The following is an 18,475-nucleotide window of genomic DNA, read 5'->3' as shown; positions in this document are numbered from 1 at the left end:
TACTACCTTAGTACTACTCTCTCTCTCTCTCTTGTCCCTGGTACGAGAATGATTTTATTACTTGTTTTTCTGCAGCCTTGGGGATTTCCCGGTTCCTCAATCTGCTTTCTCTTTTTTACCCCTCCATATATGTCTGTCAGTCTGTCTTATTTCTAATTTCAATTTCTCGTTTAATTTGCTCTCATTATCTCGCGAGAGTACACAACTGAATTGCACTATACAATTCTAGTTATGAATTGGCTCAAATAAATGTGGGTTTGTAATCAACTGATCATGATTCATCATCAGAAAACAACTGGTTAATAATGCATCTGCACAAGACAACCAAATGTGGTATCTATTCAATTTCAACTTTATTTCCATTTTTGTTTTCATAATGAATTTATTGGGCTAGGAGTTTGCTATCCACCGGATGTGTGGTACATATAAATGGGATCAAGCCTTAAATATAGATAATGACCTCAAAAAAGACAATTCTAATGAAAGTACTGTGTGCGCACATGAAAGTAATGCACACACATGATTAATGTGACTTGATTCTAGAATATCAATGTAATATTATATTCGATATAAAAAATTTAAGAAGAATAATGACATCAATAAAGAATTTAGTATAAATTTGGACACACATAGATACTTTGTGTTGTAGACAACAATCATCCCAATAGGTTCTATTGTGGATTTGAACGAGTTTTCAAATAAATTATAACCTTACATACAGTAACAAGTTCAATTAAAGATTGTATAAATTTATAGAAATATAAATATCTATTATAACTCAAATACTTGCCTTTTTTTTTATAAGGAGGGCTCAAAGACCGAAACACTAACTAAGTAAGAACAATTCTCGGTCTCAGTTGACCCTCTTTTTCTTCTTTGAGTCTTCCATTGATACAATCAAACGGTTCCTCACAAAAGTATTGTCCCAAATTCAAAGTATGTTCAAATTGTGCTAAACCATCTGCAGACATGTTACATTCTCAGTATATATGCATTATTGTGCAATTTCAATTCCTCAAATGCTTCCGCTTTTAGAAAATCCAACCAATAAGAAGTGATTTTTTAACAATTAACTCTTTTTTAATTTTCACTATCTGGATAATCATATGACCCTTTCAAAAACCAAATAATAATTTCAACGATATATTCGATGATCAACCAATGAGGGTCTCAATAAATCATGGAAGGGACAGAAGAGTAAAATTGCAAAACCAGCAACCGGAGACAAAGCACAATCAAGCTGAGACAAATCTGCGCGCAGAAAAATGAAAGAAAATGAGTAACGGGGTGCGCATCTACGCACTCGGTTCCAGTTAGTCCCCCCACCCACTTTACAAAAGCCAGTTTCCTGGAAGCACCTAACCCTCCTCCTCTCCCTCTCCCTCTCCCTCCCCAATATAACCCTCAGACCCATTAATTGGACACCCCAACTGCATAACTCCTTCTTCCTCCTAGTTCATGCACCTCTCTCTCTCCCTCTCCCTCTCCCTCTCCCTCTCGTATATAAACACCCAAAACCTTCCCTTTTCCTCATATTCTCTCTTACTCAAAGCCTCTAAAACTCTCAGTCACTAACAATGGATGCAAATATTGCCATGAATATGTGCTCTTCTTCTACTTCTACCTCCGACTCTTCTTCCTCGGAGTCCTCGCAGCCCAGAAATCCCAACAAGGCCGAGAGAATCAAGGGCCCATGGAGCGCCGAGGAGGACCGGGTTCTCACCCGCCTCGTCGAGCGCTACGGCCCCAGAAATTGGTCTTTGATTAGCCGCTACATTAAGGGTCGCTCGGGCAAGTCCTGCAGGCTTAGGTGGTGCAACCAGCTCAGCCCCAGCGTCCAGCACCGTCCCTTTTCCCAAGCCGAAGACGAAACCATCCTCGCCGCGCACGCCCGCTACGGCAACCGGTGGGCCACCATTGCCCGGTTGCTCCCGGGCCGGACCGACAATGCGGTCAAGAACCACTGGAACTCGACCCTGAAGAGAAGGGTAAGAGAACCACAAGACCACCAAGAACTGGATCATCAGGGCGAGGGTAACATTGGCATTGCAGCGATTGAGGTGATGATGATGGGTAATACTACTACTACTAGTAGTGCTTCAGCTGCCTCCGGGCGTAATGGGTCCATGGATCTGGATGACCCGTTGACCGAGTTGACTCTGGCCACGCCGGGGATTGGTGGCTCTGTGGTGTCGTCGTCGGAACAACACCACCATCACCAGAGCAGCAGCGAGAGTTTTCCTCCGGCGGGGTTTTGGGATGTGATGAGGGGTGTGATTGCCAGGGAAGTTAGGGATTACGTGAGCTCGTCATTTTCAGAAACTTCTGGGCTTCATTGATGATACTCTTCTTCTTTATATATATTGGTCATTGTCTCTTCCTGGGTTGAATTAGTTTTCTTTTTTTGTTAATATGTACGTGGTGGATTTAATTCAAAATGGGTTCAAATCAAATGAACTCTACTAGCTTCTTCAATTATGAAACTGGTATGAATTTACAGGCTGTAAGCTAGCAACGGACGAATATTATGGAATTCGATGAGATTCGGAAAGACAAAAGGGGGAGGATGTTAAGTGTTTAATTAATCACTTTTAAAGTACCTGCTTTCCGAACTTTGCAAAATATATATAAGGAGGTTTTACAATGCCGTGTTCTCATTCTGCAAATTGCAATGCATGGTTTTGCTTTTGCCTTTTCTTAGTTCTATGAAGTGTGATGACTGGATGAAAACAAGTGACTAACGAATTGGTTTGAATGGTATGCACAAATTGTTATAAAAAAAAAAAAAAATGGTATGCACAAAAATACACGTCGCCTTTGCCTCTATAATTAACATTTTTTTGGTAGTTTCTGAAACTTAGGAGTATGGAGCCCAGCTTATGCCCTGACCGAGATGTGAATGTTAGTACACATGCATCTCCACTGAATTACGGTACAATTGTTTGGATAAGAATGGATAATGTGGCATTGCATCTAAATATAAAAACAATTAAGTTTAGGAAAGGTATGAGATTTGTATGATGATTTGCTTTGTAATGTGTTCATTTTATAGTATAGTGGTCCAAAAGGGATCGAAGATTATTCTAAAACGCTATAAAATTTCAGAGTCCGAAACAGGTAGATTAATTTTTGTCTACGATGTGCTTTATAATGAGCTAAATCAACGTACAATTCTAGATAATACTCTCATAGGTTAAGCAAGGTTAAAATGAGGGCTCTCGCTCTCTCCTCTTGGCGACGGCTAACTCTAGGGTTTCGCCGGCCAATTTTCTTGGATTGCGACGTCGGTGTCTGTGGTCCTTGGCTGTCGAGTCTCTTGGACTCGAGAATCTCTCCTCTTCAACCTTCGGGTTGCTGCACCCTAATCTCGTCGTTTTGGCGATGGGATTCACCCCATTCGGGTTTTGCTCGTGCTACTGTGGCTGTAATCGGTTTCAATGATAATGGTGGAGGGCAGCGCTGTGATCTGGTGGATCCTAACCAAACTTGGGATCCGGGTTCTATCAACAATGCGTTCGGATCCTCTCTGTTTCGGGCCTTGGTTTTGCCAATGCAATCGGCTTCCGGTGGGAGATCTTTTCCTATTGCGCTTTGCCAGGAGAAGGTTTGGGTCAGATCCATTCATGGGCGACTAAAGGCGGTGTTAGGCGGCTGCATCATCGAGGAGGTAATGGGCGAGGGTGACCCCGTAGGGAGCGAGACGGCGAGACGACGACTGAGTCCTCTCCGGCGAGGGTTGGAGGCACTGCGTTTCTGGTATCGTCTGCAGATCGACTCAGAGATGTGCTTGTTCAAGTCATTCGCTCGACTGCTCTTCCCAGATCGATCTCTTCAATCAACATCGGTGGAGTGACGAGTTGATTCAAGAGGGGATGGCGGGGTTGCTGCTCAGATCGGTGATGGTTGGGTGCCCAGTTGCCTGGGTGCACAGAGCAGCGCTTCTTGGGCTTGGGCCCTTTTTGCTGCATCAGTTTCAATTTTGTCTTCGGGTCAGATATGGATCCGCATTTGGGACCCGGGTCGTACCCTAATTCTGATCTTGGATCCGAAACAGCTGCTCATATTGTTCTGGTATTCAGGTATTGGTTCTGGTTCTGGTTCTTGAGTTCGTCTGCCAACATCCGAGTTTTTGACACCCTCGGTTGCTTTCGATCTCTTGATGAACGAATCACCTCTCCTAGGTGGTCATATCATCGGCTATAGTTACGGTTACTCTTCTATTTACACTGCTTTAGTGACATATGCAGTGCAGCGATGCCTTATGGCATCAAGTCACATGGTTACCTTTCATCTCGATGCGATGGTGCATCTAGTTATGCGTTACTTTTACGTTATTATAGATGCGTTTGTGCATCTCGTTATATTTTATTACTTTCTTTCGATGTTTTATGCATCGCTCCATGTACTCCTCAGTTTCACTTAATATAGTTTGTCGTCCTTCTTTTAAAAAAAAAAAAAAAAAAACGTACAATTCTAGATTTAGAAATTTCAATATTTCAAATATTAAAAACACTTTTAGATACGCATATTCACACACTTATACAGGCAAAAGTGATTTAGGGTTTTGAAGGAAGGTTATTTAGTTTGAATTTCAATTCAAAGCCAAAAAGACGCAAACTAGCCCATAGGCGCCTATATGGAAACTTGATGGTTAACGCACTAGAAGATCTATGGAGTGTCAATGAAGACTGGTTTAAGCGTCAATGGTTAACGCAAACTCTTTATCTACAAGTTTACTAGTTAAACATCTTACTCGCTTCACCCGCTTGATGTCTTCGCAAAACATCAGAACATGCATTTGTTTCCTCAAAGACCGGTTTAAAATTGCAAATAATATAATCAAATAACAGTTTTGATAAATTGTCTTAAATAGCGTAACAATATATTGTCACCTCTCTAACGTATGAATCCTGACAACACACCATTTGATTATATACATTCACTGGTCTATCAAGAACCATTTCTTTCATGTAATCTGAGTAAAATCAAGTTCAGGTACTTTAAACTCCATGACTGGCCTCTCATGTCGAATACCGGACGTTGCTTTCTTTGAGTGGGAGAAAAAGAAGAGATCCGGATGAAAAGTAAGCAGGATATTAACGAATAAATTAAGAATAGGGGCACCTTGTTTCGGAGCGGTTTGAAGCAAGCAACTATGAACTGGCACTCAAACTTGTGTCCTACTTTAAACAAACAAACACACACTTTTGCCTTTTGGATTTGCCCAGTTGATGTGATTGGATTCATGCATATGCTAATCTATAGTGCATGCATGTTTTAAATGTGTCGAGCCTTTATCGGAAGGAACCATGAAGCACGTAACTCGTGCATGACAACCAAGAACTGTCTCGCTCATCTTGTCTGGGGTTTCATAACTTGAGAAGGCCTACGATCCAAATCCAACATAAACATGCTTGTGAACTCTATAATGACTATGAATCAAAAAAAAACTCTATAATGACTATCAAAGTGTATACCCAAAACCATGTATCAATAGGGGAAGAGGCCCGGCCCAGTGTTTAGAACCATTTTTTGCAACGCTTAGATTTTCAGATTCTATTGTGCAACACCTGCGACCGAAGTTTTAAGTGTCGGACATTACAAGCATATCGATACTCAAAATACTCAAACTCAAATTTAAGGAAATATAGGCAGATATATTGGAGATGTGTGATGAAGCGTATTTTTGGGGCAAATGATAGGCAGATATGTCAGAAGTATCGGCAAATATTTCATACCTTACGTACGATGTCGACTACACATATGGCCCCACTGTCAAGCAATTACGTATCTGGAATACATTGAATCACATATCATCCACACTAGAGTGAAAAGACAAGACGATTGGATGCATTTGCCATAGACATTAGACAGAGTACTCTGGTACTATTTTTGAACCAGGCATTGAATGCAAAGCCAGTAGCAACATGTGCAGAGGCTCGATAGATGTTATTTTGTGACGCAGTCGGATTGATAACTAGGTTTACCAGCAATAAACCTAAGCAAAAGATTCTGGAGTCCACCAGAGATAAAAGAGAAAATCTCTATTATATTGATTAAAAGTTGAAAGATGCGTTCTGCAGCCGCAAGTAAGAGAAAAGTATCCTAGGGCGACTAACAACGAAACCCTAAGGCCCATGGATAAAAACGAAAACAATCCAAAAATAACTAAGAAAACCAAAAACGGGTAAAATAGAAAAATGCCGTTTTGAGGCCCTAAAAGATCCCGAAAGCCCGAAAAATGCTACAGCTCATGGCATAGCAATGAGTCTTGTTTCTGGCGCGATTCCCTTTCCGGAAAGGTAAGGTGCGTCCCAATCAGACACCGAACTGCCATTTCCTGTCTACTAGTCACTTTTCGTTTTCCTCCTTTAGCACGGTCTAACTGTTGTTCAAATTGAGCCGCCATCCTCTCTGCATCATTTTGCAAAAACTTGAATATTTGGATTTGGGATTCTGTTTCCATTATGAAGCGTATGACTATATGAGCAAATGGCTTTTTTAGTTTACTTCTATTCTATTTTGGAGATTGTAATGTTTACTTTAGAGGAGTGAAATTTGCACTCTGTTGAAGGAATATCGATTTAGTGTGCCTTATCAAACTAGGAGTAGCAATAGGAGAGAAGGTTCTAGATTTCCTAATCCTACACGGATTGGTATTCCTTGTAACATTAGAACTAGTACTTTGTAATCCCTATATATAAGGCTCTTATTCTCAATAATAATACACATCTCTCTCATCAATCTCTCTCAATACCAATATACTTAAACACGTTATCAGCACGAGCCCTAAACCACAAAAGCCAAAAAGCCAAAAAGCCGAAAAGAATTTCATATCGCCAAAACTGCCGCAGCCCCTAGCCCGTGCTAGCATCGCTGCAGCCTGCCCCGCGTGCGCCCCTGCGCCTACTGCTGCCTCGCGTGCGCCCCTGCGCACACTGCTGCTCCGAGCGCCCGTGCGCCTGCAACCTTGCACAGCAGCCCCCGCTGTCCTGTGAGCTGCTCCTGCAGCCACACGCCCCTGCGTCGCTGCCTGCTGCCCCTACAGCTCTGCCGCACGTCTGCTGCTCCCTGCAGCACCTGTTGCGCCCGCTGCTACCTCCTGCGCGCCCATGCGCCTGCAGCTTTGCGTTTAGCAGCTGCCACCCCTGCAGCCTTACTGCACCTCTCGGCCCAGCTTCCTCCTGCAGCCCCTGCTGCACGCTGCTACTCAGATTGCTTCGCTCCATCACGCCTGCATCGACACGCGCGTGATCCAAAACCAACAAGTAAGTATCCAAGAGAGTAAGTTTTGAAGTTCTTAAAAATTTGAAATTTATATTTCTTCTTCTTTTCTCGGGGACTTGAAAACCTCCCTTCTTCTACATCCCACCTTTCTTATAACGTGGGTTCGATCATTGAAAAGCGGAATCGTGGGGATTCACGCAATTAACGAACTAAGAGCGTTCGTAAGACTTCGGACTAAGAGCGTCCGTAAGCATCGATTTAACGAACTAAGAGCGTTCGTATGCTACGGACTAAGAGCGTTCGTGAGCATCTATTTTGACCATTTAAACATCATTGTTTCGGTCTAATCCAATTATTCTTGGAAATCGATTTCTTGGTAGCATAGCTCGGAAATCTTATTTATATTAGTTTTCGTGGAAGCATTGACTCCGAAACTAACTTGTTCTTGTTTCATCTTTCAGGATGTCAAACATGAACAAACTCGATTTTGTTCCATTGGATTATGCAGGCAAAATGTACTTAATTTGGGTCACTGATGTCGAGATCCACCTTATTGCCCGTGATTTATTGCATACAATCCAAGAGCTTTGTCCTATAGAAACAGCTCCAGACCCTCAATCTGAGAAAGATAATTCCAAGGCACTTGCCTTCATGAAACGTCACATGGATAGTGACCTACAGTTTGAGTTCATAAATGAGGATAGCGCCATAAAGCTTTGGCATGCGCTTCGCTAACGATATGGCAATGTTCGTGACTCCATACTTCCGAATACAGAAGCAGAATGGAAAGATCTTCGCTTCTCTGAATTTGACACTGTCATGCAATTTTATTCGGAAGCTCTCAGCATCAGAGCAATGATGCGTCTCTGTGGAAAAACAATCACAGAAGACCAATTGATTGAGAAAACCCTCAATACCTTCCCCGTCTATGCTATGAGGTCCTCTGACTTACTCCGGACTCATGTAAATGCAAGACGGATCACAAGTTTTCAACAGCTTATTGAAGCTATGGCCACTACTGAAAGACATGGCAATGAACTTGTGCAAAGAAGATTTGATAGGCTTCAAGATAGCTATCAAGAGCATCGTCCTATGGCTAGAGAAAGTCGCCATCGACGTCATGATCCATACGATCGGAATGCTCAAGAAGGTAATCGCTCAAGGCGACAATCACACGACCGTAGGAGGCGTGATTTTGAGGGACATAGGGTTGGACACCATGGAGCCAACGTTGGCCATGGGCACCACTTTCCAACGCCACCAGTCCTAGGAACTATGCATATTGCGCCAATGCGCCTCAATCAAGGGAGAATCCTCTTTATGGTGTCTATTTCTGATATGGAACGTCTGATCAATGGACCTGAATTTGCAATGTACCTACGAAGGTAGTCGCATCATGGTGATCAAGACATCGAGTTCACAAAGACTTTAAATCTGGCGATGAAGATAAAATGCCGCAGATTTTATTTATAGTCTTTTATTTTTCCAAGAATTATGGCAATTATGCCTTAAATCAATAAAATGACTTATTGTATTCACTTTTTCCCTCTAGGCGTACTCAAGAGTACTTGTGATGTCTAGGCAAGGTTTGATCTGAGAGAACGGTTTTAAAAGTGAGCAACGCTCCACCAAAATCTCTCCTTACCTTACCTGGTCACAACTAAATTGAAATTACCGAACGGATTGAGTGACTACGATTTGTCTACGGTTTGATTTTTATGTTGGATTAGATTTTGGTCAAGAAACTTTGATGTAATCATTGGCTATTATTAATAAAGTGTCGATTTCTTTTATCTCATGTCTTGGATATCTTTTTCGACTTTATTAGCTTCAAAGATGTAAGAGCCAATGGTTTTCATGTGGAAACACATTGTGAGAATGGACAAGAGTTCCTTTGCATCACCTCTAATGACTACAGACATAAACGAGTATTAGAGAAACTTACGTGTCGCTCTAGTGAGTTGTATGCAACCACTATTCGAGTCATTGACTCCAACCATGTCATGAGAGATGATTTATGGGATTCCGACACATATAGGCTTTGGCACGACCGTTTGGGACACCCAGGTCGTGACATGATGATCCGTATATTAAAGACTTCACACGGACATCCCTTTTTCAGAACGAAAGGAAGTAAAACTCGAAATTTGGATCAAGGAGGAGCACCTGCGCCTCACGGCGCCTTCCCCCTTCAAGTCCGGCCACCACTAGCCGGCGCCGCCATCCCCCTGCGGCTCAAGGGTGGCTTTGACGCCACCTCTGCTCCCTTGACTCCAATTTCTACTTCTAAAGTCAATTGTGATTTCATGGCTCAACCAACATCCTCATTGGTTATTCCTAAAGCCCATTATTCGTTCTGCAAAGCCTGCTCTTTAGCAAAGTTAGGATCGAGACCATCCTATGCAAAGGACACTAAAGAAAATATACCATTCTTGCAAAGAATCCAAGGTGATATTTGTGGACCTATCCAACCACTATGCGGACCATTTCGATATTTTATGGTGTTGGTTGATGCATCGACACGCTGGTCACATGTCATGCTATTGTCCACAAGGAACGCTGCATTTGCTAAACTCCTAGCACAAATCATTAAGTTAAGGGCTCACCACCCTGCTCATCCTATTAAGTCTATAAGATTAGACAATGCTGGAGAGTTTACATCAAAGACTTTTGATGATTATTGCATACCCATTGGGATTGATGTTGAACATCCTGTTCCTCATGTTCACACCCAAAATGGTCTCGCAGAAGCCGCCATTAAACGACTACAAATGGTCGCTAGGGCATTGGTAATGCGCACCAATCTCCCTATTTCTGCTTGGGGCTATGCAATATTGCATGCAGCTGTGCTTATTCGTCGAAGGCCCACTGCCACTCCACCATTTTCTGCGTCCCAGATGGTAACTGGGTATGAGCCTCATGTCTCACACTTACGCATATTTGGGTGCGCAGTATATGTGCCTATTGCGCCGCCACAGCGCACCAAAATGGGTCCTCAACGACGATTAGGCATTTATGTTGGATATGATTCTCCAACGATTATCCGCTACATAGAACCCTTGACAGGCGATCTCTTTACCGCTAGATTTGCGGATTGTCACTTCGATGAGACAGTCTTCCCGTCGTTAGGGGGAGATAAGAACATAATGTTCAACAGGAACGACAGGAATTGTCGTGGTCTGTCCCCACTCTGTCTCATCTTGATCCCCGAACCGCACAGTCCGAAACTGAAGTGCGGAGAATTCTCGATCTTCAGAACGTAGCAGAATCGATGCCTGATACGTTTTCTGATATCGCTAAAGTGACGAGATCACACATACCTGCTGCAAACGTGCCTGCAAGGATTGATGTCCCTAAAACTAGAGGACATGACGCCAACTCAAGAGGATTTGAGCATGGCGCCAACGTCCCCTCTCACAGTGATGGTGACGTTGTGGCTAGGCGCATGGCTCCTGCCAGGAAGCGCGGGAGGCCTATAGGTTCGATGGATTCTCGCCCAAGAAAGAAAGCGAGTTTGGCACAAAATAATCCATTAATCATCGATGTGAATAATCCATCTCATGAGAATATTCCGGATTATGGTTATGTCAGAGAGACATCATTGGGGGACGCTCCAATGTCAGAACCAACTCCAGAGAATAGAGAGATCTCCATAAATTACACTAGTGTACATGAGATGATGGATAGAAATTCTATGGCAATTGATGATGCGTTTGCATATCATGTTGCAAAAGGAATCATAGAATATGATGATATCGAACCTCGCTCTGTTGAAGAATGTCAACGAAGAGCAGATTGGCCTAAATGGAAAGATGCGATCCAGGTTGAATTGGATTCACTAACAAAGAGACAGGTATTTGGGCCTGTAACGCAGACACCCCAAAGTGTAAAACCTGTTGGCCATAAATGGGTCTTTGTTAGAAAGCGTAATGAGAAAAATGAGGTGGTAAGATATAAAGCCCGCCTTGTGGCGCAAGGTTTCTCACAACGCTCTGGAATCGACTACGAGGAGACATATTCTCCCGTAATGGACGTTATAACGTTCCGCTACCTTGTCAGTTTGGTAGTTTCCGAAAAACTTGACATGCAGCTTATGGATGTGGTTACAACATATCTCTATGGGGATCTAGATTCAGAGATATATATGAAGGTTCCAGATGGACTTCAATTACCCAAATCAAGTGGCTCTAAACCACGGAGCGCGTTTTCAATAAGATTAAAACGCTCACTATATGGATTAAAACAATCCGGACGGATGTGGTATAACCGTCTAAGTGACTACTTGATTGGGAAGGGATATATTAACAATGAAATATGCCCATGCGTGTTTATTAAGAGAACAAGTTCCGGATTTGCAATCGTAGCAGTTTATGTCGATGACATGAACCTAATTGGAACTCTAGATGAGTTGAAGGAAACTGCTAAATACTTGAAATCCGAATTTGAGATGAAAGATCTTGGGAAAACACGGTTTTGTCTCGGTTTAGAACTCGAGCACCGTAGTGATGGGATTTTGATCCATCAGTCTGCATATACTCAGAAAATCCTAAGGCGCTTTAATGAAGATAAAGCAAAGCCTGTGAGTACTCCCATGATTGGTCGTAGTCTTGAGCCCGGAAAAGATCCGCTTCGTCCAAAGGATGAGGACGAAGAACCATTAGAGGCCGAAGTGCCCTATTTAAGTGCAACAGGCGCATTATTGTACTTAGCTCAGTGCACAAGACCGGATATCTCATTCGCAGTGAACTTGTTAACTCGACATAGCTCTGCGCAAACACGCCGCCATTGGATTGGTGTAAAGACAATCTTTCGATACCTAAGAGGTACGATTGATATGGGCCTATTTTATCCCTACAGAGAGAAGAGGAATGACGGAAGAATGGGATCGGACCCCATTAGGCATGGAGCCACCGTCCACCATGACAAAGTGGCCGGCCATATTGCCGCCGACGCCGCCACCAACACCAAGGGTGGCCGGCCTCACCCTACTCCCCTCCATCAAAACGACAGTGATGTTTTGATGGGTTTTGCTGATCCAGGGTACCTCACTGACCCTCACAAAGGTCGCTCCCAAACTGGTTATGTCTTTACCATGGGAAGCACTGCGATATCTTGGAGGTCTACGAAACAGACCCTTGTTGCTACTTCCTCGAATCATGCAGAGATTATTGTTCTACATGAAGCCGTTTGTGAATGTATATGGCTAAGGTCTGTGATTCGACATATTCAAGGAAGTTGTGGTTTGAAGTCTACCACAGATGAACCTACATGCATTTATGAGGATAATGCAGCTTGTATTGAACAAATGAAGTTAGGTTTCATCAAGGACGACAACACCAAGCATATATCGCCCAAGTTCTTTTATAATCAGCAACAACAATCACTTCTAAAGATTGAAGTGAATCAAATCCGATCAGAGGATAATATAGCGGACTTATTGACTAAGTCGTTACCTAAATCCACATTCGAGAAACATGTGAAGAGCATCGGATTGAGAAAGTTATCCGAACTCCCACGATTGTAGCAATCAGGGGGAGATATTGACATCAAGGGGAGTTATGATGTCTACATGTTCGATCTCGAAGAGTGAATGAAGTGTTGTGCTCTTTTTGTCCTTCGACCAGGGTTATTTTTATCCCACATGGTTTTTGTTACCTGGCAATGTTTTTAACTAGGCAACGGATGAAGCGTCACCACCAAGTTTGAAGCGGCACAAGGGGGAGTGTTGAAGGAATATCGATTTAGTGTGCCTTATCAAACTAGGAGTAGCAATAGGAGAGAAGGTTCTAGATTTCCCAATCCTACACGGATTGGTATTCCTTGTAACATTAGAACTAGTACTTTGTAATCCCTATATATAAGGCTCCTATTCTCAATAATAATACACATCTCTCTCATCAATCTCTCTCAATACCAATATACTTAAACAACACTCCACATTTTGCAAACCACACTTCCTTTGCTTTTTATTTCAGAAATACCCCTAGTCGTTTTCTTTCTTTCATTTATCTTTTTGTCTTCAGTTTTTCATATGCTCACCTAGCAATGCGGATGACAGTCGAGCCTTTGTAGCTACTCAAAGACCTGGAGATATTTAAGCCATGAAGTATTTTCCAGGGCGATTCTAGCCCTTGTATGTAATTTGGTGTTCACAATATTGCCTTTTTCACCTGATCAATATTCCTTGCCGATAAACCCAGGTTGTGCTAGAAGACCTAATGAGATCAGTGGGAACTTTAGGTTCGGAAAATTGGAATTCTAGAAACTGGTGTCACTTTCGCTGATGATCAAGCCAAACTGAACTTAATTGCGAAAGATTGTTGATTTCTTAAAGAACTTGAAGAAACATTAGATGTGATGAACTAATGATTGATATCGATGCTTATCAAGATAGGCCGTTGGTTGAAAGAGAAAACATTTCTTTTCTTTGAGGGAGACGAATAAACCCCAAAAGATTTTGAGTTGGGAATCAAGTTGAGAACGTTAATTCTTTTCGGTCTATAAGTTGGGATTTGGTTGATTGCAGGGTTGCTTTGTGGGTATTGGGTGGTTTTAAGAGTTTGGCTAGCTAGTTGAAACCCATAGCACAGAAGTTCAAGTTTTATTCTCTAATAGGTATTATAGGTTGGACTAGAAGGTTGAGAAGATAACAGGGAGATAGAGAAGATGATAGAGAAAGAGGTGTTGGAAACTTTCTGCAAATTGTTCTCTCTCACAGACGGGAGTTAAAGAAAAGCATAAGAAGTTGACGATGATAGCTTTGTAATTTACATGAATAAAAGTTACAACGGGAGTGTGGTTTGCAAAATATGGAGTGCAAATTTCACTCCTCTTACTTTAAGACTAAAACAAAATCCTCTTTTATTATGTATATGTAAATGAAGAAACAAGCACATTTCAATTTATTCTCCGATAACTTGTATACAGTGCCATAAAGAAGAAGAAGATCTATCACCGTCTTCATTATTCTCACTCAGATCCTTCCACAATTATTAAACACAGAATAATAATCAATCTGGTATGTGTGTGTGGTAAGTGCATGTGTTGATAATATTATATAAAGGCCAAAAAGGCTCTTGTTAATTGTGCGTATGGATCATCAGTTGTTCCAATGAGGAAGTGGCACGGCAAAGAACTTCATGAGCCCGTCCTGGCAATTGTAGCCATCTTTATCACCACTGGCAAAGTAGTAAGGCCTCCACTGGTTCAGCTCAACCTTGAACCCCTCGCCGCCGCCTTGGTTTGGACCGGCCAACATCTTGGCCTTGCTGAAGTCGCATTTGATGTAGCTCCACAGGTTGGGCAGCAGGTAGACACTGTAGCCGCTGTTGTTCTCGCTTGGCGGATCATACTTGAACACTGCGGCATTTTAACAAACACATGCTAAGCAAAACTAAATGACACGCATGCATGTGACGTGTTTTGAAATGGAACTTACCCAGTTCGTCATTTATGTAAAAAGGGCTGTTTTTGAAGACCCAATCGGTGTAGTTGAAGCCGAAACGCCATCCTTCGCTCCCTCCAACGACAATGGTTTTGGCGTCGCTGACTGCCAATAGAGAAGCAGCAGCTAGGAGGAGGATGAAGCCATGTGTAGTGTAACTGATGAAAGCCATTTTCGTATCTTAAAGCAGTAGTAGTTGCCCTTCAACTTCAACAATGCGCCAAGTAAAATGTATAAACTGGAAGATGAGAAGGTGATGAGAGAAGATAAGGGCTTATAGGGTTTATATAGGAAAAGGAATTTGACTATTGCCTCTTTCAATTGAATTGATTGGTGATGAAATGCGTGGCTTTTGATTCAGATAATTAGCATGTTCTTATCTCCAGTTTGACATGGTGACTTTCAGCTCCGTTTTTCTCAGTTCGTAATTTTTGAATTGCCAAAGTTCAATTAGTCAGATTAGGTTGCTTTGTAGGTGGCCTGAGACAGAAAGAGTCATTTTGTGACACATGATCATAAAAAATGGAGGGCAGAAGTGAAATGCATGGTTGACAAATATGGTTTTGGTCATGGTAATTCTGGTCATCATCCACTAAGAGCAAGAACTTCTGCAGTGGCTATAATTACAGGCGCATTAAGGGTTCAAAAGGTCATCGTAAGGCAACGGAATATATTCAAGTGTGGGTTCGTTAACACGAGGATTCAACGGTCAACCATCGCCATTTTCCTTTTCTCAGTTTGCAGGCTTGTAGAAAATTTACAGGAAGTGCGGTTCAGAGAAAATGGAGAAGTAGAGCGACCTAGAGAGATCGGAGAAGGAAGAACGCCATTTGCTCTATCGATCGCTTTGATTTGCATGACAAAGCTTGATAAAGACCATTCATATTCTAAAACACCTTTAGATTTCTACAAAAGATCAATCCAACTAGATCCAAAAACCATTCATATTCTAAAAACACCTCAACATATGCACTCAACTACTAGAAAAGCTAAAATTCAGTTCGATTCTCACTATGTCCATTCAATACTTATCGATTTTGAAAATCTTTCTTTGGATATCGATTTTGAATTTGATTAAGTTTTTGCAAAAGACAATCTATAATAATGAAAATTAATGATTACGACCATGATAATATGAGAAATTCTAAGCCTTAACCTTTCAAATATCCTATATGGTTTTTCTTGTGAAACCCTTTCGGCCAAGTATATTTTAGGTACGATTATGAGATTATCTGACCAACAAATCATAATAAACCACGTAGACCAGTATCAAAAATATTCTACACTACCTGTTATGAACCGTTGAACCCAAGTTATCGAAAATGTCATGATTCTACTAGTGAGCTTGACTGCCGCATCCAAAATCTGCTCCTTTCGGCTCGGCCAACTACGAGCTTGACATAAACGGATCCGGCTCCTCTAAAGTGAGAAAAGTGTGAATTTACTTCAATTTCATAAAATCTAAACTCTCTATCTAATCTAAAGGTCCTAACAATTGACACATCATTCTTCCACCAATTTTTGATTCTTTTGTCTAAACTCCAGTTAACTTACCGTTAACTCTAAAAAAAAAATTAGGATTTTCTCGTCGTGTTTTTCCTATGCATTAAGGTTTTTTTTTTTTTTTTTTTTTTTTTTTTCCAATTAACAAAATGGCCACAATTCATTCACTATAGGTGCCTATGGCACAAACTAGAACAATTTCTACGAAAGAACAGATTTCATAGCCTCGGATTACAACTGGACTTTCCTAAAAGGCTAAAACTTCAGTAGAGTATTTCGATAAGTACCTTCTGGAGGCATTGGTGGGTGGAATATACATGATCAACTTGTTGTTGAGAAGTTAAACTAAAACCAAGAACCAACCTACCCATTTCAGCACTGTACCCCAACTGCTATCTAAACCTAATGCCCAACTTATTTTTGTCCACGTACAGATGAACAAAATGGCCAAGCTGATTAAGCAAATTCCAATCGCCTATTACCGGCCATCGAAAGTAGCCACAGCCACAAGACCTTCTAGACTTGAATTGGGTTCGCCTCTTCTATGTCAAGAACAGCACCGTCATCCCCATAATTGCTTAGAGTTCCTTGTCACGACAAAGGGCCTCATAGCTCTCCAAACCAGTCTTCTCCAACCCATCTTCTTCTTTCTTTTGTAGTATATTGCAAAAGAAATCGGTCAATATAGTATTCTAATCAGGCAATTTTGTATAGCCAGGGAAATAATTGATGTCAATTCTCTACATCAAGTTCCATCTTTACACTTCATTTTCTATTTCTCTTTGCTTCCATTACTACGCACTAATCATGGAATGACTACGCATAGGGGGGGTTTAACTCTTTTTTTTTTTTTTTGCTAGAGTTAACGGCAAGTTAACTGAGGTTTAGACAAAAAATAAAAAATTGATGGAAGAGTGATGTGTCAATTATCAGGACCCTTAGATTAGATAGAGAGTTTTTTTTATTTTTTATTTTTTAGAATAAGATAGATAGAGAGTTCAGATTTTATGAAATTGAAGTAAATTCACACTCTCCTCACTTTAGAGGAGCCGGATCCGACGTAAACATAGCATTACAACATTATTGCCATATCCTGATGTGACAATTTTTGATTCCATCAGCCTTTGGGCATTTAACATTATTGACCAATAAATGCAAAATTGCAGAGTAATGCTTCGTGGCTTCAGTGGTTCTGTATATGGAAGCAGGCTAGGCTAGGCTGAACCCAAGCCATCCCAAATGTCATGTTTCTACTAGTGAGTCAGACCAATTTTTTGGTCCTAATGCTGGATCCAAGATCTTTCCATAGGCATAAACATTGCATTACTACATTATTGCCATATCCTGATGTGACAATTTTTGTTTCTTTTGGCCTTTGGGCATCTAACATTATTGACATCACACAAAAAAAAAACCCTAATGCGACTCTGAAGCCGCTCCCAAACCCTATTCCTCTTCCTCACGGCAGTAACCTTTACGGCCCCCTGTGCACTGCAAATGGCGTCCATTGACGACGTCACAGCGAGCTTCGCTACATCCCTTGCCTTAGCAGGCTCTGACGTAGTTGACATCTCACACTTGAATGGCTCAGAGAGGCGCTCAAACTCTCAGGCTTTTCTCTTAGCCAAACCGCTGACAAAGAAACCATTCGGCACTCAAGATCTCCTTCGCCACTTCCGACGCATCTGGGTCATCGATGGAGTCTTTAAGGTTCAAGATTGTACCCAAGGTCGTTTTGCCTTCTCCTTTGATCTGAAACGTGACCGAAATAAGATCTTAAGGGGAGGGCCGTGGTATTTCAACAAAGCCCCAGTTCTACTTCAGCAATATGATGGCCTGGAGGATCCCCTCCACATCCCCATGCATCTGCTCTTCTTCTGGGTCAAAATCACAGGTATCCCGCCAGCCCTAGAAGATAAGAAAACTATCATGAATGTTGCTTCTGTGGCGGGTAAGTATTTGGACTTTGATCAAAGACTTTTTGACAATAAAGGTCAGATTAGGGTTCACGTTGCTCATGCCATATCTCATCCATTTTTTCTGAAGAGGACTCTCAAAATCATTCCGGAAGTAGTAAAAGAAATTACCTTTTTCTTTGAGAACTTACGTGGACAATGCAGGGGTTGCCATCTTTTGTTTCATGAGCAGGGAGTTTGCCCTAATGCTGATGCACCAACTGTGGATGAAACTGCTGCAAGTGCGACGCAACTGGGGAAATCTCTAACATCCCAATTCCCAGGTTTTTCCGATCTTCGTTTCCAGAATGGAACATTTCGGTTTCAGGGCATACAAACCCCTATA

General features: G+C 41.8%; 2 protein-coding genes across 2 annotated transcripts; one reads left to right on the top strand and one right to left on the bottom strand.

Annotated features, from left to right (window-relative positions):
- Positions 1 to 1,322: 1,322 nt before the first annotated feature.
- LOC133738071 (transcription factor MYB44-like) lies at positions 1,323 to 2,644 on the top strand. Its single transcript, XM_062165511.1, has one exon. It carries the CDS (start codon positions 1,578 to 1,580, stop codon positions 2,337 to 2,339), a length of 762 nt encoding a protein of 253 aa, XP_062021495.1. The 5' UTR covers positions 1,323 to 1,577; the 3' UTR covers positions 2,340 to 2,644.
- Positions 2,645 to 14,071: 11,427 nt separating this feature from the next.
- LOC133735289 (uncharacterized) lies at positions 14,072 to 14,942 on the bottom strand. The gene is made up of 2 exons (XM_062162700.1): positions 14,666 to 14,942; positions 14,072 to 14,586 (listed from the first exon to the last, which is right to left on the bottom strand). The coding sequence occupies exons 1-2, from the start codon at positions 14,841 to 14,843 to the stop codon at positions 14,327 to 14,329; spliced, it is 438 nt and encodes a 145-aa protein (XP_062018684.1). The 5' UTR covers positions 14,844 to 14,942; the 3' UTR covers positions 14,072 to 14,326.
- Positions 14,943 to 18,475: the final 3,533 nt, after the last annotated feature.

The sequence above is a fragment of the Rosa rugosa genome, chromosome 3 (assembly GCF_958449725.1).
Source record: "Rosa rugosa chromosome 3, drRosRugo1.1, whole genome shotgun sequence".
In the NCBI taxonomy this organism is placed as follows: domain Eukaryota; kingdom Viridiplantae; phylum Streptophyta; class Magnoliopsida; order Rosales; family Rosaceae; genus Rosa; species Rosa rugosa.
The sequence above is the reverse complement of the archived record's forward strand: the minus strand, read 5'-3'. Positions and strand labels throughout refer to the sequence as shown.